This window comes from Xyrauchen texanus, chromosome 3, assembly GCF_025860055.1.
Source record: "Xyrauchen texanus isolate HMW12.3.18 chromosome 3, RBS_HiC_50CHRs, whole genome shotgun sequence".
Lineage (NCBI taxonomy): Eukaryota > Metazoa > Chordata > Actinopteri > Cypriniformes > Catostomidae > Xyrauchen > Xyrauchen texanus.
The window spans coordinates 8623061-8650054 of record NC_068278.1 but is presented as its reverse complement, the minus strand read 5'-3'; the positions used below and the strand labels follow the sequence as shown (position 1 = coordinate 8650054).

Below are 26994 nucleotides of genomic sequence, written 5' to 3'. Positions count from 1 at the left end.
TGCATAAGAATGCTCATGGGATCACGTTGGTGACTACCAATTCTCAGAGTCAGAGAGAGATGAGAGAAATTGTAAAAAGCTGCTAACATGGAGTTTAATGTTCGCTGTTCAGTTGTCATGTCTCATGTAACCAGACTTTTGACTATCTGCATAGATTTTTAGACAGGAAAGGTGTGTCTGACCGAAATTAAAAGTGACCAATCATAATTTTATTTTTTGTGTTGGTTAGGGGGCGGGTCTATCTGAAATAGTTGATTTCATGCACAATATTAGACTGCTGTGGAATAAATCAAATGCTAAACCTTCCCCTAAAATTTGATTAGTTGATCAGAATGTTGTTTTAGGATTAATAATGATGTTGAACCATGCATGAACATAACCTACTTGGTTAAATCGCATTAATCCCTTTAGCTCACAGTCTCTTCAACCCTAAGTTAAATGTCTGATTAGAAGGCGTTCATGCTGGCGCAGGCACTGTATATTCCTCTATAAGTATTTAGCCCACCCTAAGTGCTTATATCTGCAAGTATATCTGGTTTCCATGGTTACCATATTTTTAAGGGTCTAAGAGTGCATTTGTGTGGGTTTACTTAAGAACACAAATTATTATATGATGAAGAATTCACACATACAGTTTTGGATGAGGATAAGATATAATTGAATAATTTGTATTTTTTTTGGCAAATCATTGGAATATTTTGTGGTAATCATTCATTTCTTTTTAACTAGGTAATAACTGTTGACTGAAAATCATGCACTATCTATGTTTTAAGAAAATTAACCAATTTACACTTTAGATCAAGTAATTGATCACAAGTGAAAATGCTTCCATTGTTAATTTATATAATTGATTTATTTTTATGACAAATTATATTATCAGGATAACAACTTTAGTTAAAATTTGAAATGAAGAATTAAAATGAATTTTAGATTTTCTCAGTATTTGATATATCCCCCTTTTTCTTTATTGACAGCATATATTCGAGCTGGTATGGACTTCACAAGTTTGTGAAGAAAAAACAAAATCTATGTCACTTTGCTTATTTGATGAGTGACCTAGAAATATACTAAATATGTATTATTCATGGTACTTCATGACATTTCTTTGATTGACATTTTCATTTCTGTTTTGTTATAAGGTTTAAGATTTGGAAGCCCAGAATTTCAGTGTGGTCACAGATTTTTGGATACCAATGTTAAATCTATTTCTATCATATTGTTCTTAGGAAGCTTTCTACCAGTCCAAAATTCTCTCTCTATATATATATATACATATATATATATTTATATATATATAAACAATTATAATAATCAGCAATGTAAGGTTACAAAATGCATGCCAAATATCACTGGACACCTGTTGCCTCCCTACTGTGACTCCTGAATGTGGGCTCTAGTGTCAAGTTTCTACATACTTACCTTTGAGCCCAACAACTGTAGCTTCCCACAACACACGCACACATTCTGTATCAGTTGCTATACAGTGATCATCGTCTGGGCAGAACATTCAACTGGTTTGGAGAACTGGTCAGGTTTTGTTGGGTAGATACAGGTCTACTTTATTTAGTTTCAGCTTATGGTCTACAGTACAGTATAATGAATACTATTCAGTAGGACACATCATGGAAAACTGTACTTCCTACACACAAGAAGAAGATACTACAGTATTTCAGTTTGTTCTATTCAACTATAAGAGGAAGATATGATGGAAGCCCGCTAAAAATGTACGTATTAACATTATCACGTGAATTACCAAAGTGATGGATATGATCTATTTAAGCTCTGTTGCACATTTTGAGGTTGCATGCAATTTTTAAAAATTTAAAAGCTCACCTTACACACATACAGTGGTATCATTTTACAAAACAATAAATAAACAAATGTATAAATAATATTGAATGTGTTAACAACCTTATGATGATTAATTGCATTAATTTAAATATAGACACAGATCAGCCACAACATTAAAGCCACCTGCCTAATATCATGTAAAATACTCAAAACAAACTCCAACAAATAGGAGGCATAAGCACAAAGAACATCCTGAATTATCCACAACACTGTCCCAAAGGACTGCTACACAAAACAAATTCCAGCCGCTAGGCGGAACCTGCACAAAAAGAGACAAAAAAGGCACTCAGCTGCCTCGGACAATCAAGTGGATGTTCAGTGAGTTGTTTCACTTGGCTGCAACGTGAGAACCACAAAATAACTTACTCAGTCCATTGACATTATGAAGGACATTGTTTGCTGGTGTAACGAACCCTGCCCCTTCGGTTCACCCCGAGCCCGCTAACATGCATGCTCGTTCGGAGCCCGCAAGCTTTCACGCTCGTTCTCATGCCTCGAGATCTCCGGCTCGCACGCAATCTCTCCCCCCGGGCTCATATACCCGCTCCCAATCGCCAGAGTATTGAATACACCTGCACTCGCCTCAATCACCCCTTCATTCGCTTCACCTGCACCGCTCGTTTGTTCCCCTATTTATATCACAGCACATTCGTTTCACACCCGTTGGTTATCGTATAGTTTACCCCTGCACTTTGCCAGCGACTAGTGATCCCCTAGTTTCCCCAGCCTTCTCTACTAGTTAGACTACCTCCTCTTGATATTTGATTACCCGGCTCTATTCTTAGATTTGCCCTTTGTACCATCCTGATTACCCGGCTCTCGACCCTACGCTTTCCTTGACCATTCTCCCTCTGGACTTTCCTTATTGTACCTTTGCCTGCTCTTAATCCTAATTAAAGCCGTTTTTGATTAACATTGTGACTGTCCCATCTTGTATGTGCGAGTACTGGTTAAAGCTGGGGACATTTACTGTATATACTTTTCGGCCATCCTTAGTATCAATTCTCAATTTGGCCAGGAACATCAGTGCAAAAGCGTTTCTTGCATTCCTTTAATTAATCATGTTTCTCTCTTGTCGAATTTGCAAAGTCTGGGAACAAGAAAATGTTGTAGTTCTTCCAAGAATGCCTTCCTTTACTCCTCACCTCACATAACACGAGATCTTTATTGGATGATCTCAGATATTTGGCCAGAATTGATCAGAGCCTGTCTCCCTCAGCAGAGACCTGTGAGCTTGCTCGATTTCTAGTTTATGGCCGGTTATGTCGAGCAGACTCGGAAAGAGCCCATCCAGGAATTTCACCATGTCCCGACCTTCTTCATCCACAGGAATTCCAACAATTTGGATGTTATTCCACCGGTTACATTTCTCCAAATCTTCCAACTTCTCCCAGGTGTGCTCCAAATCCACCTTGGTCGCTAGCGGATTAACAGCTAATTCCCTCTCCGATGACTCCAGATAATCCATTTCTCAACATCCCCCACTCTTGTAACCACCTCAGTGAATTTTGTCTCCATGGCTTTAATCGATCGAAGTATTGCAGTAAGATCCTCCAAGGATCTTTCTCTGGCCAAAATGACTCCCTATCTCGAGGCCTCTGGAGGGGCATCAGCTTGAGCACATAAATGTATTTTAATGTCTCCAGAGCCTGAGGAATTTGAATTCTTTGAAATATTGTCTTCCTAGAACAGTTATGGATCACGTGTATCGAAACTCACCGGTTTATGACACAAAAAGTACCAAATCTAGCAAAGTGTGCAGACCTCGCTGTTCACATGTTTGAACCTAGCATGGCATCATGTGACTCCGAGAACACATTCTTGCATTCAAACACAGCTGGATTGAGTGCAAATCCGAATGCAGGGATCTCGAGATGTACTTTCAAACTATTTCTAACTTTAAACAGTAACCTAAAACACTTTGTTTATGAGGCAAGGCAACCAAAGTAAGATGCATTAAAAGCACCCTTCTGACTCATGTGAACATTGACACATCCTTAGAAAATCCCTTATAATAAATATATTAGATGGATTGACAAATTTAATTGCACAATGGATTGCTGTGGACTCTAGGCCAATGAATGGCTTACTGTATGTTCGGTAATATGGAAATAAACAATATATTGCCACTTTCTATTGTCACTTTCTGCTTTGCTCAACTGCCACAACAATATAATGCATTAGAATTATCTTAACAAACTAAAACCAGAGAAATGGATAACTCTGCAGTGGTCTCTTAATTTTTTCCAGAGCAGTACTATATATATATATATATATATATATATATATATATATATATATATATATATATACATACAAAAAAACATGTCATTCAATCTCTGTTTGCTTTATGTCCCTACAAAAAGTTTTTGTTTATTCCACTAGATGACAGCAACTATTAGGGAAATTTTGCAACTATTTATTTTCCTCTCTCACCTTTCGTAACAATACACAGAAATGAAATGCAAGTGGCGCTCTAACGCAGCTGATTTGTTTATTATGCTTTTTCTGCTGGATAACAGAAGCAATTATCGGAGCAGACACGAGAGAGTTTTGTCTTTGTTGTCTTACAGATCAGGAGGGATGCGCTGTTGCGGAGCCCTCGCTGTTGCCGTCCGCCAGAGAAGCAGCCATGGCTGTCTGCCTTTGGACGGAGGGGTCGTTGCCGTCTGCCAAGAAGGGAAGGAGCACTTCCGTCCACATGGGTCGGAGGGCTTGCTTGCGTCCACTGAGAGAGGGGCAAGATTTCCACCGCCAGAGTGTGGAGGAGTGGTTGAGGACCGGGAGACAGCGTGTTCGGGGACCGGCGAGCAAGTTTCTCTCTCTCTCTCTCTCTCTCTCTCTTTCTGTTTCTCACGCTCTCCCTTTCCCTCTCTCCACACCTACCCTCAACTCTCCCCCATGTTCCCAGGAGGCGGGGTGGACCACCAACTGAAAGAACGGCTGGGAGGACAGCATCTAAGTAAGTCAGTGTGGTGGCGTCCAGGCCTGAATCGGGCAGGGGAGGAGTGTGATGAGGAGGAGGGCATGGCCGGGCCGTTAGGGTGCTCAGCCGGCGCTGAGTCAGATGATCAGCGGGAGAGCAAGATAAAGGGGGGCCAAAGGTGCCAGTTTGAGAGAGAGAGAGAGTGTGCACGTGTGTGTGTTTTTTATGTTTGTTTTATTTTGAGTTTCATATTAAACTTTACATTGACTGTTGAGCTGGTTCCCACCTCCTCCTTGCCCATCCTTTAACTGTTACAGTCCCCTTTAGGCTTGCACGAAATGCACATTATGTATTGAATGAGGGCTATTTATTATGTCTCTAAAAAGGCTCCTAGTCATTTCTGTTAGAATAAAGTATTTTGCCTCAAAGCCTTAACAACCTCAGTGGCTAAAATTCATACTTACTAGACGCATGCATATGTTGCACAACAGCACATTATTAGCAGTGCTAATCCTAAACCACACTGACTCATAGAGGGTCACACTAGTTGAGAGGCTCATAGGGGATCTGCACAAGCTGTGCCAGGCTAAGCGGCAGACCTGGTAGCTCATCCATCACTATGTCACAGCACAGAGCTGATTGGTCACGCTGCAGAATTATCATTTACCAGTGCATGGCACTGAGTTGGATTAAGAGTAGTGTCGAACCCCAGCTGAGAAAGCAGGGGCACTCTACCTGTCATTGATCTTGCAAAAGTCTCTAATCCATGGTTAGTTTTACGCAGCAGCATGGAAAGATACTAATATTTGCAAATGCTAATATTTGTGAACCATATTTTTTAGTTCACATGAAACATATCCCAGACCACCATTTTTGCCAAGGCAGGGTGGGGGTGTTGGGTGGTGGTAGTTTGAGGTTCCCCTCAACCATTTCACCTTTAAAATATGTGAAAAATTTCCCATATGGGAAGTCTTTATTTGGGACAATGTTGGTAACCCTAGGCGCGCCTGGTTTCAGAAAAAAGCTTTTACACCAAACAAATGAACCAAACTCGAACATCAAAAAGATTTGGGTCTGCATTAAATGTTCTATTGTTTAAGGACCCTAATTTAGAGTATGAGGGTCATATCAGGCTGAAATACCTCCTTATGGTAATAAGTGCATAATTTACATTTTTAACAGTGTAGGCCCCATGTCCTCAGTCGCCTGTTACACACTGCCCTCAGATGATGGAAATGCCAAAGTATAGCTCTTATTTTTCTCTTCCTGACCGCCTCTTTACACTCAGTGTTCTAACTCAGAGCTTTGGTGGCTATGGAATCACACTATTGTACACTTGCGCACACACAAACAAATAGCATAACATCGATCTTTGCTAGGGCAGCGGTTTCTCGCTGATACCCCTCCTAAAAGATCGGTCACAGTGTAGTGATTCTCTCATTCTATTTGCCGCCGCCACCCCCCCCCCCATTTCTGAGAAAAACACACCCGTACTCACACATCAGGACGCAATCTCTCTTGCCACAGTGCTTTAAGATTTAATCGACTTAACACATGCTTTCCCCCCAGTGTTACTGTAAGTCACTGACAGTGTCATTTTTTCTACCTTGTAAGCACATGGTTGCAACAATAACATTAAAGAATGTGTATGTGCTTATTGTAAGATTGTGAACTATAAGTAATTTTGGAAAATAGAAATTGTTTTAAAATCCACGAGTTCCATGATTTTCTAGCTACATGTACTAAATCATCATACACATACAGTGGCCTAAGTATTTAGACACAGGCCACACTTAAAAATGGATGAATAAAACCCAATGACATCTGAAAACAAAAGCTAGAGCTTTTCTCAGAAATAAATTCACTTTATTTACACACTTTAACAATTACTTTGAATCTATTTTAATAGATTTTAAATTTTGCACTCAGATACATGTCCTAGAAGAGTTAACTATTAACGTGTTCTTTTAATAACCAGAAAATACCCAAATATATTGTTGTGTAAATAAACGTGTATCTAATGTTTATTCAAAATCTATCAAGCTTCTTTTTGTAAGATGTTTTGTTTAATTATAAAAAGAGCTAACAATTGGAATGTCCTGATCTTTTCCATATTAAGAAAATAAGTGGATAGGGAGAGCCGTGGTCATTGTATTGAAAAGAGCAGCTTGGACATTCTGCCAGACAAGAAAGTCAACTTGGTTTAGAATGACATGAGGATTAATAAATTAAGACATTAATGGGGGAAGGGTTATGGAAGGGTTAAGAATGCTCTTACATTTAGCTCTTAAAACTTAAAATTTGCTTTGGTGGTCATTTCAATACATGAAACACCATTTCTATCGGGAAGACACGCAGGCTTGAGTGAGGTTTAAGATACCATTTATTTGATGAATGTAAAACAGAAAAGTAATGTCTATCTTTGGCGTAGGCCCCGTCTGGCGGTCCGAGGGAGTTGTAAACCATCATATCCTGCCGGAGATAGGAGGCAGGGGCGAGGAGCCTACCCCCGTGCGGGACGGGGCTCAACTGGTGGTGGTGAGGTGGTGGAGGTTGCCGTGTTAGCACACTGAAACAGCAATGTGATAGATTGTGAGCAGACTTATAAAGCATTGGCTTACATGAGATTGGCTAGGAGTTACCCAGCTAATGATGTGATGATGTACAGCTGCTAGTCTTCCTGCTAAATCTACGCTGCGCATCCATAAACTGTCAAATAATGGAAAGCATTTAAATTATTCCTCATTGTTTAAAAAAATTGCTAAGAATTTTCAGTTACATCAGCCTCTAATGTAATACTGTATGTATGTAGCGTTTTCCATTTTCCACTGGTGAGTGTGATCAGATCCAGGATCCGTTTCCGTGTTTTGTCTCTTAACCTCCAGTTTGCATTGAAGCTATCAAGCGATCAAAATGGATTATGTGTGGGAGCACAGAAGGTATTTTTCAGAGTTGATAGTGTGAGTCTATTTGTTAACACTTAAAAAATGAGAAGTTGGTCAGAGATGTCAAACAGAGATATTTTGAATGGCTTTATGTTGTCTCTTGGAGTTTCATAAGCACAGAGGCATATCAGAACGTTTACAGCGTGTAGGTACAATTTTGTGGATTTATGTATAATGTACTCTTGTTTTAAAATCTTCCCGCTCTGCATCCAGTTGCTATAACATCCCCTGAACACTTTAAAATATCATGATAACTTTTGGCAACTATAAAACCTGTAAATCCACATCACTATTTAATAACACTTTCACTTCAACACCATAGATATATCTATCTACAAAACGCTTGACCGGAAGAAAATAAACTAAAAATGGCTGCACGCTAGATTCTCTAGCGCATAAGGTGAATAGCCCATTTAGACAAAAAAATCCACCTAACTGACATACTAAGAGACCAATCACAGTCTTTTTTTTGTTATTACAGTATGTGTTTAGGGGCGGAGTTATGGGAGATATATTATAAAAATTAATCATATAATTTCACGCGTGTCTCCACGAGCGATTGCACAGAAAATACAAATGTAAATAGTGTAAAATGTGTAGAGAGTCTAAATACAGCACAGAAAACCTCATTACAGTGAATTTCACAGACAAAACCAAGTAAACAAAGAAGAAAATGCAGCTCTGCTCATGGATATCATCTTTACTTACTGGTACATGCCTCAAACGAAACTCTGAATATCTTTTAAATATTTGAAGTTGGTGTGCTATGTGCACCAGACAAAAGCACGGATTGTGGGCGGTCCATGGGTGTTCCATCTGAGGTTGAGACTACACCAAATCCAACAGGAATCTAAGAATCAAATAAGGGATCGCTACGGCATGTGCATCGTTGCCACACCAATGAGGAATTTGACTTTTAACATTCCTAACTGGCTGCTGGTTGGACTATGAGCCCAGTCTTGTCAGTGGCCATCAAAATCAGTTTGAAATTGCAAAGTGCATATTGACTTGACATTGTAGCAGATTTTGCCTGCCAGTGGTTCCCTTGAATACTGAGTGGAGTGGACACGACTGATTTGGAACTGCAGCCAAACCAATGCTATCTATTGTTATTATTAATTGGTCAAAATCCACTCACTAATGGCTTTCAATACATGTCAACCATTGCATGGCTTTAAATCACATAAATCCTTGACTAAATGAATGGATCAACATGTGCATTGAAGTGAAAGAAAAATATTATCTTAAACAGACTCTTTGCAGATTATCTCCTTGATGATCTTTTTATTTTATTTAGATTTTTACATTATATTGCATATGTTATTTATTATTTTATTTATGTAATGTTTGATGTTTCGCCCACTCGTATCCATTAAGGCCATTTACCTAATTGGATGAATCGACTCCTGGATTTAAGCCAAAGTGCGGCATGCAAGTGTGCCTGCGTGTGTTTCCATTTAGATGTTTCATTATGGCTCTTCTTTTTTTTTTATTAGTTTCCCCTCCTGGATCAAGCAACAGCTTGTTCCCAATATCACATCTGAAGCATACTGCTAACAGATTACTTTATCTGCCAAATCAAGCACACCGCTTTAAACTCCTGTTGAGTGCACCTCTGGTTTTCACATTGCTTGCACCCAGTTCAGCCCAATTTACCCTGCCTAATTACACTCAATTTGAGGTAATGGTGTGATCAAGCACAGGCAATTATCAACCATTCTCTTCCACCTTCCCAGGCTTCTTGTTGAAAGCTAACAGACTCTTAATGGCCATATAGAGATTTGTTGTATGTTGCAAAGGGTTCATTGGAAATATTCTGGCTTTTGAATGAAATTAAGGGTAAATCATTTCTTCCACATTCAAGTGGAAACACATTGTTTAATATTTATTTGAACACAAAAAGAATGTAAAAATGGTACAGTAAATACCTTGGGTAAATGTAAGTTACGTTTATATACTTTTATGTATGTAAAGTTTTATAAACATAATTTTTTTATGAACTATTATATTTAACAACACAATGCATGTACAGTAACATATTGTTAAAATATTACATATTGTCTGACTTTTTTAAGGACCTTCCAGGTGTAAAGGACATATTGTCACCATATAACAAGCAGATATTACACCTTTTCCTACTTACATTACAACTTGTAGACAGTTTTACCACATCCCTTGGTGGAAGTTGTGATCTACTGACAGTGGCGGATTTAGGCATGGGCGACATGTGCGTCTGGGTGGGCGGAAAGGGTTAGGTTAGGTTAAGAGCTCCCTATATCTTTAAGTGAAGTTTGGAGCTCCCACTCCTTTTTGGAGCAATGCCTACAGCTATAACCTTCTCTGTGAATGCGGCTTATCACAAGTACCATCTGGGTTTCTTTTGTACCAAAAAACACGGTTAAGACTGAGAGGTCCTTTCTCCAGCAATTTATCACTGACACAGAATAATTTTTGTGTGTGTTTGAAGTGTGTTCCTCATTGTAATGACTCTGGATGCATCATAAAGATTCCGCCCAATTCCAACCAGTGCTCAGAACTCACACAGAACTCAATACAAAACTCTCTCTCTCTCTCTCTCTCTCCCTCTCTGGCAACCCATCTCTTGGTAAGGTCAACTGCTTGCTGCTCCATCTAACCTTTTTTTTCCTCCCTGTTCTCTGGGTTAAGTAGAAACAAAACTGCCTGGCAGCCAGAGCAAACAGTAACCTTTCCTACATCTCTGCAGCATCTGAAAGATCTGGGTCACAATCCAGAAACATGGAGACTAGAAATGCCCGGGTGGTCTGAGAATGGTCCATGTGAAATCTGGGTGTTGCCTCCTAAACCTTCTGACTCCAATTCACAATTTGTTTAGTCTTCAAATGGTGATCTTTGACCTTGAGTCAAAGTGAAAGACCCCATTTGCACCTGCTATTAAGATGTGTTTCGTGTGATCCGATCACTAGTGGACTGCACTAAATATAAGTGTACTGTAGATGTTTTGTTCCAAAATGTTTTGACTGAGAGTTAATACTTTTGTGGATAATGAATAGCTTACTTAAAGTGGTCACTACCTGAGAACTAGTCACCCATTAGTACAAATGTTGTCATTATTTACTCACCCTCTTGTCGTTTCCATACACATATGACTGCCATTGTATTAATTCAGTCAACATGGACATTCATTAAATTATTTATATTTGTGTTCCACTGAAGACAGAAGATCATATGGGGTTGGAATGACATGAAGGTGAGTACATAATGAGAACTGGGATAGGAGAAAGCATTTTAACAGAAATTACACAGCTCCAGATTTTATACTTTAGTACCATTTTGCTGCTAGAGGTCCAATTTATATTCTAAGATCAATAATGTAATGAATTCCAGAAAGTACAAGCAGGGTTTAGCCTGCAGTCCGGTAATTCAAGTTAGGACTTGGCTGTAGACGGCTTTTCATTCCAACTTGACAATGACCTCCAACATCCATCAGTACTAACACCGATGTAGTTGAGGTTACACAAAATCTGTTTATAGTTGGTGACTTCTACAATTTTTTTTGTATATGTTTTGGGTGTTTTATACTGTTTTGTGTTCGGGGTCATGTGAAATTCACCATTGCAGATATTCCAACAAAATATTAAAGGCAATTTAGGCATAATTTGATACAAATATGCTTTTTATCTTTAGATGAATTCGGTAACATCAATGTTCCCTTTGTTAAGGGTTTATTAAATAGTTTAATGGCTAATAAGTTATTTACAAATGCATTATAAATCATTGAAATGTATTTATATCAACTTGCATAAAAAGAGTGTCTTTCATGCAATACCTGCAAAATAGTGAGCCATTTAACCTTGTGGTATAAATGTGTAATAACAATTAAAAACCAATGAAAAGGTACCTTAATGTAAAGTGATCACATATTAAGAATTTATTCAGAAAGTTCAGTATGGTTTAATGTTAATCTGGCTTTATCATATCATATATGTTGTATATGAGCATAATGATCTGAAACATGTTTTTGCACAGTAACTAGGACTAGGTAAGTTGGGACACCACTACAAATCCACCATTCATCCACTTAACATGGAAAGTGACAACAGAAGTCAAGACATTACAGTAATGTACAAACACAAAGCGGATTGTAGCAAAATTACATAATACCTCCTTTTAATCACACTACAATAGTCTTCTGCATTGTGACATAAATAATGAATTATGGCATTTTATGTTTTTGATTAATATAATTATAGATACATGATGTTATTAAGCATTCATAACATGTAGTTTAAAATGCTCACTATTTAGCAAGTATTGAAAGGTGTATGACAAGTATATGAAAACTGTCCTTTTATTTATGTTGTTACCGTTGCATATAGCTGATTTATAATGCATTTTAAATGACTTATTAGTCATTAATAAACCACTTTTAAAAACCCTCAAAGTCAGTTTAAATCAAAATTGACCCAATTTATTTGATTTCTGCATGTTAGTTTTTGTGAACGATTCATCAATGCATATTTGCTTTTTTTTATAAAAATCTAAAAATCTTTATTCAAAATGTCATAAATTGCTATTCCAGTGATATGACTGACTCTTCTCAGTTGACGAATGCAAGGCCGCACTGCAGTTAGGCCAAGTTTGAACCCTGCCCCTTTAAGAGTCATGTAAACAAACCTGGCATCAAAGCAGCTAATGCAGAGGTGTATTTTTGTCCGTTTTCCTTGGTTATGGGTTCATTGGTTTGAATTTATATTTCGAAGGAGGAATAACAGCGAATTCACGGTTGTGTTCGAGACATTTCACACCTGAATGGTTCCAGAGGTGATTACTATTAAAACAACACGAGTCAGATATATGAACTTGGAGTTTAGTCATAGTTTTTAATGCTGGTATGCAATAAATACAGTAAGTACAGCACGAGTAAGTGTTCTTTTTTGCCTTTATATTTAGTGTATTGTGATTACATGTTTTTTTTATATTGTAATCTTTTACTGGCTTATTTCTCATTCATCTGCATTGGACTTGCACAACAGCTCCAGACTCGTCGTAAGCAAAGACTGTGATATGCTGTGTACGTTTGTGGGATTGTTATGTATTAATGTTGTCAGCTGGATCATTGTTCGATTCTCGAGTCATTGGGACATGGTAGAAATGGTGTGTGTGTGTGTGTGTGTGTGTGTGAGTGTGAGTGTGAGTGTGTGTGTGTGTGTGTGTGTGTGTGTGTGTGTGTGTGTGTGTGTGTGTGTGTGTGTGTGTGTGTGTGTCAACTGCAAACTTGCATTCAGGTCTGCCTGAATGCCTCAATTGCGGTATGCAACGCCCACTTTTTACAATCCATCAACAACCAATATATAAAAATCAAGTACCCACTTTATATTTTTATCTTGTTCAATAAGCCGTTTCATTTGTAAATACATCACAATATATATAAAAAACCGGTCACAATTTCCGTTTCATGCCGACTTTAACAAAGGGAACACTAACGTAAGTGTTACTGCAAATTCTCCCCTGACAATGAAGTTCTGTGGTGGAACCATTGGCATCAGTGATGGCACCAGATGGTATTACCATGGCACTATACAGTATACCATATTGCTGATTGATTACATTTCATTTACCATTGTATTTACATGGTACTCCAAGGTAATTCAATGAGTACCATGGTACATGTCCAGAAAATATGGTATTTCCATGGTACATTGTTTGTGTATTATACATATTGTGTATTAAAAAAAAAAAGAAATAGGAAAGTGTAGCTCATGGAATAAAATTACAGCAAAGTTCAGTTAATTAAATTGCATTTACTTCTATCCACTTTTAAGCTAAAGATTGGCAGCTAAAGAATAGCCATCCCTGATAATGGATACAAATAAACTACTCACAACAGAGAAACAACAGTGTTTTTGAAAATGTGTGTTTTTCCAGTGTTGGTCACAGCTCAGACAAATTAATGAGCCTCAAGTTCATCTCCTAATTATTGCTGTGGCCTCTGCGCTCCCCTGCTGAGCCACTTATCAATAACACACTTCCACTCTTTTACACTGGAGCCATAAATCTTTAGCCTAACCTCTCCATCAACCTCATGGCCTCGGTTTGAAGGAAGTCTGGCCATGTTTGTTAACAACTGCTTGCAGCTTTGTCCACATTCCACACAACTATGACGTTCCTGGGGATATGAGAGGTTGTTTATATGTACTGCACTCAGCTTTCACTGAAGGATTTAAGGTGAGGTTAAGATAGATGGTCCATTATGCTATACTGCATACAGTATAAAAAATATAGGCCCAGTTTTAAAGAATAATTCAAATTGTTAAAACTTATGCATCTTAAGCGCTATTCGGACAGCAATTATTTTATATGGGGACGTTAGGTAATTCAAGCATTTACAGGGGGTAGTCAGTGATTTTATTGCCGTCCGAATCCGAAATGCCTGTGTTTTTCTCCAACCTCCCGTGAGACAATTTCTGGCCAAATTACCTACAGTTTTTTTGACAAAAACCAAGGTTGTGTGGTAATTTAATAACCGTCCGAATCCACATCTTTGAGTTTATAATTCAAAATCTATTATGGAAATCCTTTTTGACCACTACTAAGTGCCCGACATTTGCGTTGCGCATGGTAACAGATCTGGCGGTAATGGACATTGTGTAACAGAAATCTTTGAAATAATTCACAATAATAAAATGACATCGCCGCTCCACCACAGTGAGTGGGAACTCTTAAGTAGATGGGAAAAAAAAAAAAAAAGATCACGTAAACTTTTGAAATAGTCCATTATTATGGCAGCAATCTAATACAATTTTAATATATCACATTTTAATGTAGGAACGTTTACTAAATACACTTATACATAGGGCTTGCTTGACTATTCATTTATTCGGGTCGAGTAGTCCCAGAAACTTTGCTGGGTTAATGTAAGCAAATGTAATGTAAGCAAATCATACATCACTGATGTATGTATTGTGGTATAAATGGTATAGCAGAATCTCTGCTAGTTGCCATTGATGTTGCACAATACTGTATATACTGTCATATACCGTCAACACCCAGCCAACTTTATTATACTGTATAATGGCTATTTATGTCAAATATATATATTTAAACTAAATATCAAGTGGTGTACAAACACCCTTCAAGCAAAGTAAAAATTATAACACATATTCTTGAAATTTAAGACAAGTATTTCAACACTTTCTGATTGTCAAGCATGGTGGAATTTGTCCCATAGTAAATGTGATGAACTACACCTGTGGTCTCTCTGTTAGGACACCCGTGTGAACTTGAGGAGAACTGATTTCATACATTCACTAAAAATCACCTTGACACCAGTTGGTTAAGCATTATGGTCAAACTGGCTCAGAAAGTGAATGTTCTTGTATTGTATATTTTGTTTCTAATACCATTAAATGTATATATTGCGTATGGTGCCTTAAAGGTGCTGTAAGCGATTTCATCCATTATACTTCTACGAGACTGAGTTGTTGGATTAGCCACGTCCTTCTTTCAAAAACCCTGAACTCCAAAGATATCAAATAAGGTTTATTGAGCATAGAAACAGTTGTTAAAAACAACCGTAGTAAAACAGCGCCCTCAACAGACAACTGTTATGAATGACATGGCATAGAAATGGCATTATGCCTTAATAATTAGCTGCAACTAAAACACTATGAAAACATGCAAATTGATTGACAGGCAGAAAGCGTCCACAAAAAGTCTAATATTACATTTGAATGACTTTCCAGAAGAAAAAAATAAATAAAAATAGAGAGCGGTGGGAGAAGATGGCAAATTTACGGTCACTCTACTCAGCAGCTGTAATAGAAACCCCTTGCAGCTGTGGCAATTCATTTTTTAAAACTAATTCCAGGGTAATATAACACAAAGCATATTGTTATAAACGTACATTCAATATTTAAAACAATAATCATATAAAAAATTTTGGCTAGATTTACACAGCTAAATAAGGCAGAAACACACCATCATAGTCTGTGAAAAAGGTCTATTATGAGAATGTTGCAATTATGAGAAATAAAAATATATTATGTCTTGTAATTGCGACTTTAGATTATTTCTTGCAATCATGAGTCTATATAAAACAATTACAAGAAAAAAAGTTGCAATTGCAAAAAAATTTCTGTCGTGGCAGGTTCAAGGCACCATAATTATGAATATATAAATACATGATTTGCCATTTTGTGGCTGATTATGTTGGACATGTAGTTTTTCCATACCAGCTCAGTTACCCTATTCAATACAAAGTGGCAACATACCCACTTGCCTCACCCAGAAGGCAAGATTCCAAGAGGTCCTCTTCCATTCCGGTTTCCACTCCTTAAGCTCTTGCTTACTTTTTCCATCTCTACCTCTTTATGTCTTAATGCTGTCTACATCTTTTTTCTTTTTGTTTTTCAAGAGCACTTGGCTCTAGTATGTGTTGGGCTGTTTAAAACGTATCCTGCCATAGTACTTTTATTTCGGCCATTAGGATCAAATGTTTTATGGGAATTGGACCTCCGTATTGAGCCATTAACATCATCTAAAGGTATAGCACCATTCATCCACTTGACATGGAAAGTGACAACACAAGTAAGTCAAGACATTACAGACATTAAAGGTATATACTTTTGCTTCTTGGACATAGTCTCATCTCTCTCTCTCCATATGCATTTTCCATGACGGATTATAAAACAAGAGGTCCGTTGGCTAGCAGCTTGCCAGAAAATGTATTTTTTTAGGCCATGTTGAAGGTTTTACCGCTACAGAAATAAATACTACTATTTAAAAATATGTTTATGTACACTCTTAAAAGCCATATGAATAGCCTAATAAAAGCCCAATAAAAACTATTTTATTTGTGGTAGATGGAACTGGGCTGCCTCATGGGGGCTGTCATGTTGAGATTACATGACCAGCACAGTACTAGTAGTCACTTTATATCAGTAAATTACTTTGCTTGAAAAACTAATGCCTTGTGTTGCTGTAGTAGGTAGCTGCCTTTCAACTGAAATGGAACAACATAATTGATCGATGTAGAACACTCTACATCAACTGTGTGCCTCAAACAAACAGCGCCCATTGCATTAAGGAGATTAAATGTATAATTAATTTGAGCAGAGTTTGGTGTTAACATGTTGCTAAGCTAACAATGCTATACACCAATAAGAATACATATACACAGCACATAACGATTATTAATGAATATATATATATATATATATATATATATATATATATATATATATATTTTTTTTTTTAATTAGATTGAACTATTTTTACTGATTCATATTGGGCGCAACAGTGCCAGCCAGATTTTGCAGCCATCTTGGTTCCGGAAGTATTTCTCCCATTCATTTCTTCCATAGGGATTTTATTAAATCCTTCATAAGAGAGTTACAAACTGTTACGTGTGTAGGAGGAGGTAGACAGGGAGTGAGGATCTACGTGCAGGCTTTATTAAACAAGAATGAAAAACATGACAAACAGGAACAAATTAAACATCCACGGTGGGAAAAACTGAAACTAAAACATGAAAAACATCGGGGGGTACACAAACTGGTAAACACGGCAAGACAGGCAAGGCAGGCAAGACAACTACATCCAGACACATCAACGATCGACAGGGGAATGGAGAAACAGCAGGGTTTAAATACACAGGAGACATGATGATGACAAACGACAATCAGGTGAGCACAATGACACAGGGCTGGCAGTGATGAGGGCCGGGAATCATGGGAAGTGTAGTGCATGACAATAGACAAGTGAAACACGGGGCAGACAACAGGGGATCGTGACACAAACTTTGATTTGAAGCAAAAAAACTTTTAAAAATCTGACAAAAGATAAATGTGCAAGACTGTGTACTTCAAAGACTTGTACAAGACTTCTTTCATTAAGGAATGAATAACAATCCCAGGAAGCATTGCGAATGACTTTTCATATGAAGTTGTTGATGATACTGTATACTGGATAAAGACACTAAAGTAAACTCACACCTTTAATTTTTTTAAAGTATGGCTGAATGTTTCATACCATGTACCTTGAAACTGGCTGGTAGGGCGAATCGTTGGTTAATAAATATGTTTGAATGTTGAGTTTTGCAGTTATATTGTTTCTCTGATTATAAGTATAGAAACAATATTGTTAAGTTGTATTCCAAAATATACAGTTATTTAAAAATATCTAAGTTTGAGATTGTAGGGAGACCAAATCAAATGCATCATTTGCAGTGCGTCATGGGATTGGGCGGTCGCTGAAGTGTTTGCTTGGTGTGCTTTGATGGCCGCAATTCTCTGATTGGTGTAGTGTTTTTTCGTTAGGATCATGCAGTGGTTTTATTCACCAATTCCGCTATTAAACAATATTTCCAAAAATTATGTTGAAATAACACAGACTGATGGATTCAGCAGATGCATTCACTATCGAGTAACAACTTTGAAGTTCATAGTAGGTCTGCCTTTAAAGGTTTACAATTTATTGTTAAAAAATGCATTTGCATGTGGAAATAATTATGCGATTTTTACTTCCAGAACCAGACTTTTGCGCACTGTTGAATGAGTATGGCACAGTCCCTTCTCTGTGAAGGATACATGTTGATGCTGCCTTAGAATTTGGCCAAAACGTAAATCTTAGAAGGCAGCATCATTATGCTGTCTACCTTTTGGAACAGCATTCAAATCGCGAGCATGCCTATGATGTCTTAAAATGCTGCCTACAAAGGCAACTCACTAGATTTTGGAAAAGAGCAACTGTTTACCAATGTCAATAAATCATTCATACTAAATTAGGGGGATTAACATGTTTTGTGCGTCAGTATACGTTGATATGCTTGGCTTATGAGATCCAGAAATCAATGAGGTATGTGTATAATTCTGATTTTAAAAGGATGTGCCAAGAGTGAGGAAATTAGGCAACAGAAATGCCAAAACATTTCAGATCCCATTGGGACCACAGCTTTGCCTTTTCCTTCACGTTCCACGTCACTAACAACTTTTTGGGAATATTCTGAAACAAAATAGCAACAGTTTGAGCAGCACTCTGAGTTCCTTGTCCATCAACCACAAATGTGTGTGTAACTGTTGTTCACTGTTGTCATAGTAACCAAAACGTTTCTCTCAGAAAGGGCCCCAGAGGCTTCTGAACTGCATATTTTAGGTGCGGAATGTGACTCCCCTGAAAGCAGAGATAGGGCAGCAGTGTGTGTTGGTCAAGTGAGTGTGGCGTTGAGAAATGGAATTTGCTCGTTTGCTAGAACTTAATATTTACTGGCTTAAACATATTCATATGATTTTGGCCTAAACTCTCTGAATAACTGACAGCCAATTTGAAATATCATGTACCAACAGGTGGTAAGGAATCATACATACTGCATAAGGTTAACACTTTACAATAATATTCCCTTTTTATGAGAAAGTGAGAAAGGGGTTCACTAACAACTAATAATTCATTTAGAAATGCATTATAAATCATATATAAGCAGTTATAACAACATGCATAAAAAGTGTGACTTTCATGTAATACCTCCCATATAGTGAGCAATTTTATCTCAAGTTATAAATGCTTAATAACACTTATTCAAGATTAGTGCATAAGTGGACACATGTGAAGCATGTATTAGGGAGTATTAGGGTTTGGTTCAGTATGGTTTAATGAGCATGAAGTTGTGGTGGCGTAGTGTACTAAAGCAAATAACTGTTAATCAGAAGGTCGCTGGTTCAAAACCCACAGCCACCACCATTGTGTCCTTGAGCAAGGCACTTAACTCCAGGTTGCTCCGGGGGGATTGTCCCTGTAATAAGTGCACTGTAAGTCACTTTGGATAAAAGCGTCTGCCAAATGTAAATGTTTTTGCAGAGAACTTTATGTAACTAGGACTAGGCGAGTTGGGACACCGCAACAAGGGAACATTACATTTACATTTACATTTATGCATCTGACAGACACTTTTATCCAAAGCGACTTACAGAGCACTTATTACAGGGACAATCCCCCCGGATCAACCTGGAGATAAGTGCCTTGCTCAAGGACACAATGGTGGTGGCTGTAGGGTTCGAACCAATGACCTTCTGATTACCAGTTTACTAGTTGTGTGGTTTAGACCACTACTCCACCACACATTAATGTGAAGTGTTACCAGATTATGCATTGCATCCTACAATAGCTAAACACATTAATAATTACAGCAATAGATATTACACATTATGCATTAAATCCAAGATTTTACAATATATTTTTAAATTTTCTGATATAAATGTGAGTAGTTATTGTCTGTGCAAAACTTGCTGGCACAATACTAGGGTGCCAGGGTAGTTGTTAAGGCATTGCTAGTCGGTTGCTTACTGGCTTTAGTCTAAAGAACCCAAATTATTTTCTGGTCCATCCTTTAATTTAAATATATGGAATTTTATATAATTCATGTCCATAGCATAAATGCTGCAAGTACAGTATGAGCGATTTAAGGCTTGCCTTCGCAGGCACTACTTATTAAATTTAAACAGCAATAAGAGTATTCATTTCTGAAAAGGTCAAACATGCTCTGAGATGGCATTCAGTGTTATTATTTTCATCCTTTTGACTATTCGGGTCATGTTCAACATTCCTAGAATTTGGTTGGGATAAAATTGTCACTAATTTGGAACAACAAGACATGGTGATTTTATGGAATGGAGAACATTGTGACTTTCTCTCAAGTGATGGTACTGCTAGTAGATGTTGGGGACTCTTTACTTATTGCCATGGTAATCCCAAAAATAACCCCTTCCCCCAACCTATGGCCAAACCTCCCTCTTAATGGGTCTGGTCCTAGTTCTCCCCAGAGAAGGCTTGGTGAATGGAACAGTGAATCATTACATTCTCCAACCTATTGCCACCCCTTCTTCTTTACTTACACCTCCCCTTTAAGCTTTCCTTAAGGACCACAAACCACACTGTAAAATTAAACCATCCAAAGACCTTTGAAAAGTTCCAATGCTGGCCAACATGATTGTACGGTATCTCAGAGTGAAACTTGAAAGAATAAACCCCAAATGAAATTAAATGAAAATGCTGTCATTATTTGCATATTCCTCATGCCATTCTAATTCAATATACTGTTTTCATAGAGAGAGAAAAAGAAAAGAAAAATGATTTTTTAAGAATCTTTATGCAGCTCTTTTTTCACAACAGCAGTTCATTTTGACCGTTAAGCTCTAAAATAGACAAAACCACACCAGAATACTCTTGATTAAAGTCAAATGGTAGCTTTGTGTGAGGAATTGATCCAAATTGTCAGTATTTTTGGCAAATAACCTACATTAAGATATTGAATGGGTTCTGAAGAACATGAGTCACAAAGATTACGGTACTTTTATTGTTTGTTTTTTTATCCATTTAGAACCTGAAAGCTGTTGTCACTATGAACTGTTTTAGAGTAGAAATAATTTCTTAAAAATGTTCCTTTTTTGTTTCACAGAGAAAATATTGTGTTAGTGTAAACAACTTTATAATTATTAGTAAAGCATTTAACAGATCATAATCTTAATAATTAAAGGGGACTGCATGATGATTTTCCTTGGTGAAAAGTGCTTTATTTTGGAAGATATGGCAGGAAACCTACAAATAACATAAACATTCACCATATACAGTATATATATATATATATATATATATATATATATATATATATATATATATATATATATATATATATATATATTGAATGTATTTTAATAATTATAATGCCAAAGACACATCGGTTATTCTGGCCAATGAAGTTTAACATCCTTCTTAATCATTATATATTTAAAAACAGAGCAAGGTAGCTTACCGTGCTCAGTGCTGGCATCTTATAGACCTCTTCTACATTTTGTGAAAGAGAGACCCATGCCAGAACTAAACGGTCCTACAGCCATGGACAAAGCCAAGAGCTGACTTATTGTCAACAAAGCCTCAGAAATTATTTCCAGACTACTTTTGTGTGTGTGTGTGTGTGTGTGTGTGTGTGTGTGTGTGTGTGTGTGTGTGTGTGTGTGTGTCTGGCCATTAAAGGAATGCTCATCAAGTGTGTGCACACTGTCCAAGCCATAATGAAATTTACTATTGATCTGTTCAAAATAGACTTTATACATCATTCATCCTTAGCATCAATCTCTCTTAGCATTGTGTTCCGAAGCTGTTCATTTTAGAGGCAGTGAAAGAGAAAGAAGAAAAGGGAAAGAAGCAACAATAACAGTACTAGTATTTCATTTTACCTCTTTACTTCTTGTGAAGCTGTATAGCTTGTCTGTAAAAGCTACTGTCTATTAAATTAAACTGTTACAAAATCAAACTGATTTCAAATGTATTGAAAAAAGACACGCACATCAAAAAGATTTGCTGTATAAATGTGGGTGCAGTATCTAAATATCACACACACACGCGCACGCACGCACACACACACACACACACACACACACACACACACACACTTCAGGCCTCCTATAAACAGGATTTTTATTAGTAATATTTTGATTAAGCTCTTCCTTAGACCTACAATACAATTGAAAAATGCCATTTTAAATAATACAAGTCACATGGCCATTCAGGTCACATGATTCGATACAAACATTACATAATAATTCATACACCAACCACATTAAATGCATACAATAAACAATATAGTACATAGTCTTACAATATAAATTATAAGAAAAGGGGTAAAAACAAAATAAGATACAGTAGTCAAATGATACTTAAATAACTGAAAATAACCGTTTTAACAGTTTCAATAGAACAGTTTTAACAGAAAGATACATTTAAACACACAGTTATCTAGATTATTATAATAATTTATAAGAATGGTCTGATTTAAAAATCTTCACTAAGACCTTTAGGCTATCAACCTTATTTTTCATCGAAACTTGGGCGTGGCCATTTTCAAACTTGAATGTGAACCACTTATTAGCCACTCCCAGTTATTCTTACGGAATAAAATGACTCAGTTTTACTGCTTTATATTGAATGTTTCCAATATGTGTCATCATATTATTAAGGGGAGAAAAATAAAACCTAGCTCGACGCAAACTAAATTTATTGCTTCAACTTCATACACACCAAACTGCTAGCATCTAGTTATATATCTTAGCCAAATAATAAACACACTGTTCTTTCATCTCTTGTCAGAGAACGTTCTCTCTTTATTTGCAGGTGTAAAGTCCATAAACACATACATTATATGACACATTCAGCATGACTTGTGAAATATCATATTTGGAAATTAATAAATAAAAGCAAAGGTGGAGGTTTCGCAGATAAATATTATTTTTGTTTACATGCTGGATTGTCAAACTCTCCTTTATTTTTAAAGTAAGAATATTTTGATTTTCTCTGTTGTCTCTTCCTTTAACACCATTGAGCCTTGTAAGTTTCTACATATCCAACACGAGGCAACAAGTGAATGATCTAATGACGTTATTACTATAACTGTCCTTATTACAAAAGCATCCTATAGTAACATATTATTCTGATGTACATTCTGTGCTTGTGTGACAATTTATAACAACACTCTCTTTCTGCTTATTTACCTTGCAGGTAATGATGATGGAACTTTCTCACACTTGCCTGAAATTTGTATCTTTATCAGTATTTACAAGTTTATTCCTATTACCGCACACCCTATGGTAGAAAAAGGACGGAAAGACATGTACGTAGATGTGCTTGGTAGCGAGAAAAAAAAAGCTAAGAAAATAAACACAGGACATGGTAACCTGACACAGGAAACCCACTGAATGCTGGGAATCAGAAACTTCCTGCAAGACAGCACAATAGTGTCTGATGCTCAGACGTGGGTAAGGAAACTCAAACTTTGTCCCCCGGACCTCAGTCCAGATAAGAGAATATTCACACACAAGCCACAATCTCTTTTTTATTTCTATTAATCCACTAACTCTTTTCTTTTACCATTTTGTAATGATTCTGTATTGAACAACAGGCTTAGGTGGTCATTAATATTTACTAACTCTGTAAAAATGCAATAATTAAATAATAGTAATAGTTTTACTGGTTTACAGTAAGTGACCTTCAGTACAAGATGGCCACCGCCACCCCTGGCCACCCCCTAGCTCCGCTCTGTTTGATTTTAAGTTATAATTTCGGCCACCATAAAAATGGGTCATACCATTGACATTACCTGAGTGGTACAAATAAATGTGCTCTAAAATGCAAAACAACAACAAAAGACAGAGCGCAGAACACAACTTAAGTCTCTAAAATGCATTTGCACTGTTCAGTTGAATGATAAAGTTAACCTCTTTGACTAATTGCTTTTGAACCAAAGTAAGCTTACACAAAATGAACTACAAAACTGAAATAAGAATACAAGTTTACCTGTTATTTAAGGACTTTGCACACCAGAGGTGATGCGATAATGTGAAACAAATAACAGACAAATGGTCCTTTCACATTAAAAGTGAGGTGAATGATCGTCATTAATACATTCAATCCTTTACAGTATATAGCGCAAATCAAAAAGCAATTCACCCCACTATGGTAGATGGCACAAAGCACCTTTCAGCTGGTCTGTGTCATGTTTAAATGTGTTGTGTTCATGTCTTTTATTTTGAAAGTTTAGTTCCTGTTTCTTGGTTTCCTGGTCATGTGATATCCTGTTTCCCTCCATGTTCACGTGTCTTGTTTTCATTGGTTTATTGTCTTGTTACTCGTATCAGTCTTGTTGTGTCATTGGTTCATGTTTTAGTAATCTATTTATCTTGTTATTAGTTCAGTTTTCCAATTGGTTGGCATGTTACCCTTGTCCATGTATTTAAGCCCTCATGTTTGACATTGTCTTTTGTCAAGTAATGTTGTCAAGTCAAGTCTAGTCGTTTATGTTTGTTTTGCATTCACGTTTCTGTAAATAAACTGCACTTGGGTTTTCTCTTCATCATCGTCCTCGTCCAATCCTGTCTTCAGCCTGATCTTCCTGCTCATTATCGTTACAGAATACTTGAGACTTCCACGCCTCCGCCCTCTAAGTTGCTCCCTCATGAACCCTGTCCAGCGTCCGAAGTCCAGGACCCTGTCCCTGCCTTGTGGCTACCTCCCAGGCATCCTGACCCTGCTCCCTCCTGGATCCACCACCCAAACCGCCCTTCCTGGAGCCACTTCTCTGGCCACTGGCTCCGCCCTGGTCTCCTGCTCCACGCCCTGTCTCGCCAGGAAAATGCTCCCATTATCCACGCCCTGTCTTGCCAGGCCATGCTCCCATGATCCATGCCCTGTCTCACCCTCTGAGCTGCTCCCTCATGAACCCTGTCCAGCGTCCGAAGTCCAGGACCCTGTCCCTGCCCTGTGGTCGCCTCCCAGGCCTCCTGACCCTGTCCCTGCCCTGTGGCCACCTCCTAGCCCTCCTGACCCTGTTCCTGCCTTGTGGCTACTTCCCAGTCATCCTGACTCTGCTCCCTCCTGGATCCACCACCCAAACCGCCAGACCCCGCTCCCTTCCTGGAGCCACTTCTCTGGCCACTGGCTCCGCCCTGCTCCCATGATCCACGCCCTGTCTCGCCAGGCCATGATCCACGCCCTGTCTCGCCATTCCATGCCTCAAGGACCCCACCACCAAGCTCCCTATTGATCTCTATAGGTAGTTTTGTTTATGTTTGGTCATTGGTAGCCACCCCTTGTTGGGGGGATATGTCACATTTAAATGTGATTTTGTACATGCTTTGTGTTTATGTCTTTTATTTTGAAAGTTTATTTCCTGTTCCCGTTTTATGGCATTTGGTTTCCTGATCATGTAATATCCTGTTTCCCTCCATGTTCTTGTGTCTTTTTTTCATTGATTTATTGTCTTGTTACTCCGTTATCAGTCTTGTTGTGTCATTGGTTCATGTTTTAGTAATCTAGAGTCTTGTTGTGTCATTGGTTCATGTTTTAGTAATCTAGATATCTTGTTATTTGTTCAATTTTCCAATTGGATGTCATTTTACCCATGTCCATGTATTTAAGCCCTCATTTTTGCCATTGTCTTTTGTCAAGTATTGTGTTGGTGTAATGTTGTCAAGTGAAGTCAAGTCTAGTCATTTATTTTTGTTTTGTTATGGATTCAAGTTTTTGTAAATAAACTGCACTTGGGTTCATCATTATCCTTGTCCGTTCCTGTCTTCAGCCTGATCTGCCTGCTCATTAACATTACAGTCTGCCCTTCACTCACACAGATGAAACTAAAAACAACCATGGAATCACAATACTAAAGTCAAGCAAACACGTTCTGTAGCGAGATGATCAATAAAACAAAACTTATATCTCTACAAGTAAGCTGCAGGAGTAATGACGATTGTGTTATTGATTTTCTCAACGAGGAAGAAAACATTCAAGACACTTTCACAAACTATTGCAATTCACCAGCTGGACAAGTTGTCTGACAGTATTATCATGTACTGTAGACACAGTCTGTAATTTATTTTTTTTAAATATAATTTTATCCCAGCAACTTCCCAACATATGAATGCCCTCTTATGTGTCTGTTTGGACCGATATTTATTTATTATTTGACATGAATTCTATAATTTAGGTTTCATAATTTAGTATAGGCATCTGTAAATTGTGTTGAGCTGATTAGCATATGGTCAATGCCAATGCTGTTAATCCATTTATAAATGTATTGCGAGCAGATGCGTACATAATACAATGGGAAAGAACCCTCACATTTTCGTATAAAGGTTTGTTAAAAGGTTTCGATCAAAGATCTTTCCAGTTGCAAGAAGCCTATATCAATGTTACCATCACGATTTACCCGAGAAGCTATACAAACAATGCTGGTGATGCGCTGCAAACTGAACCAGAGAAGGATAATGCTGGTGGACATCCTATTCTCGGCTTGAACTGAAATGTTTTTACACTCATGTCAAACCATTTTATTGACTTCTTGAACTGTTTGATTCACAAAAGAGCTTCATGTGACAGGAAAAACATGCGGTGACGAAGTCCTCACTTCACAAAATGTAACGATATGAGTGCACTTCATTCATTAAAAGTACTTCATTACTATTGCGCATAGATGTTAAAAGCATTTCTATAGGGAAAACACGCAGGCTTCAGTGAAGTTTGAGATGCCATTTATTTGATAGATGTAAAACGGGAGGTAATGTCTCTCTCTTTGGCGTAGGCCCTGTCCGGCAGTCCGAGGGAGTTGTACCTGGAACCGTCATGTCCTGCCGGAGATAGGAGGCAGGGGCGAGGAGCCTACCCCCCTGCGGGACAGGGCTCAACTGGTGGTGGTGGGGAGGTGGAGGTTGCAGTGTTAGCACACCGAAACAGCAATGTGATAGATTGTGAGCA

At 37.7% G+C, this 26994-nt stretch overlaps 1 protein-coding gene across 1 annotated transcript; it reads left to right on the top strand.

The window, feature by feature from the left end:
* Positions 1 to 1497: 1497 nt before the first annotated feature.
* Positions 1498 to 25773, top strand: LOC127631608 (uncharacterized). Its single transcript, XM_052109862.1, has 3 exons — positions 1498 to 1724; positions 4425 to 4813; positions 24657 to 25773. The coding sequence occupies exons 2-3, from the start codon at positions 4435 to 4437 to the stop codon at positions 25286 to 25288; spliced, it is 1011 nt and encodes a 336-aa protein (XP_051965822.1). The 5' UTR covers positions 1498 to 1724; positions 4425 to 4434; the 3' UTR covers positions 25289 to 25773.
* Positions 25774 to 26994: the final 1221 nt, after the last annotated feature.

What these genes read in the sequence shown, in the direction of transcription:
- LOC127631608 (XM_052109862.1), top strand. Translation starts at nt 4,435, where the DNA reads ATGCGCTGTTGCGGAGCCCTCGCTGTTGCCGTCCGCCAGAGAAGCAGC. An exon ending in GCTGGGAGGACAGCATCTAA is followed by an intron (nt 4,814 to 24,656) that starts GTAAGTCAGTGT and finishes TTATCGTTACAG; the next exon opens with AATACTTGAGACTTCCACGC.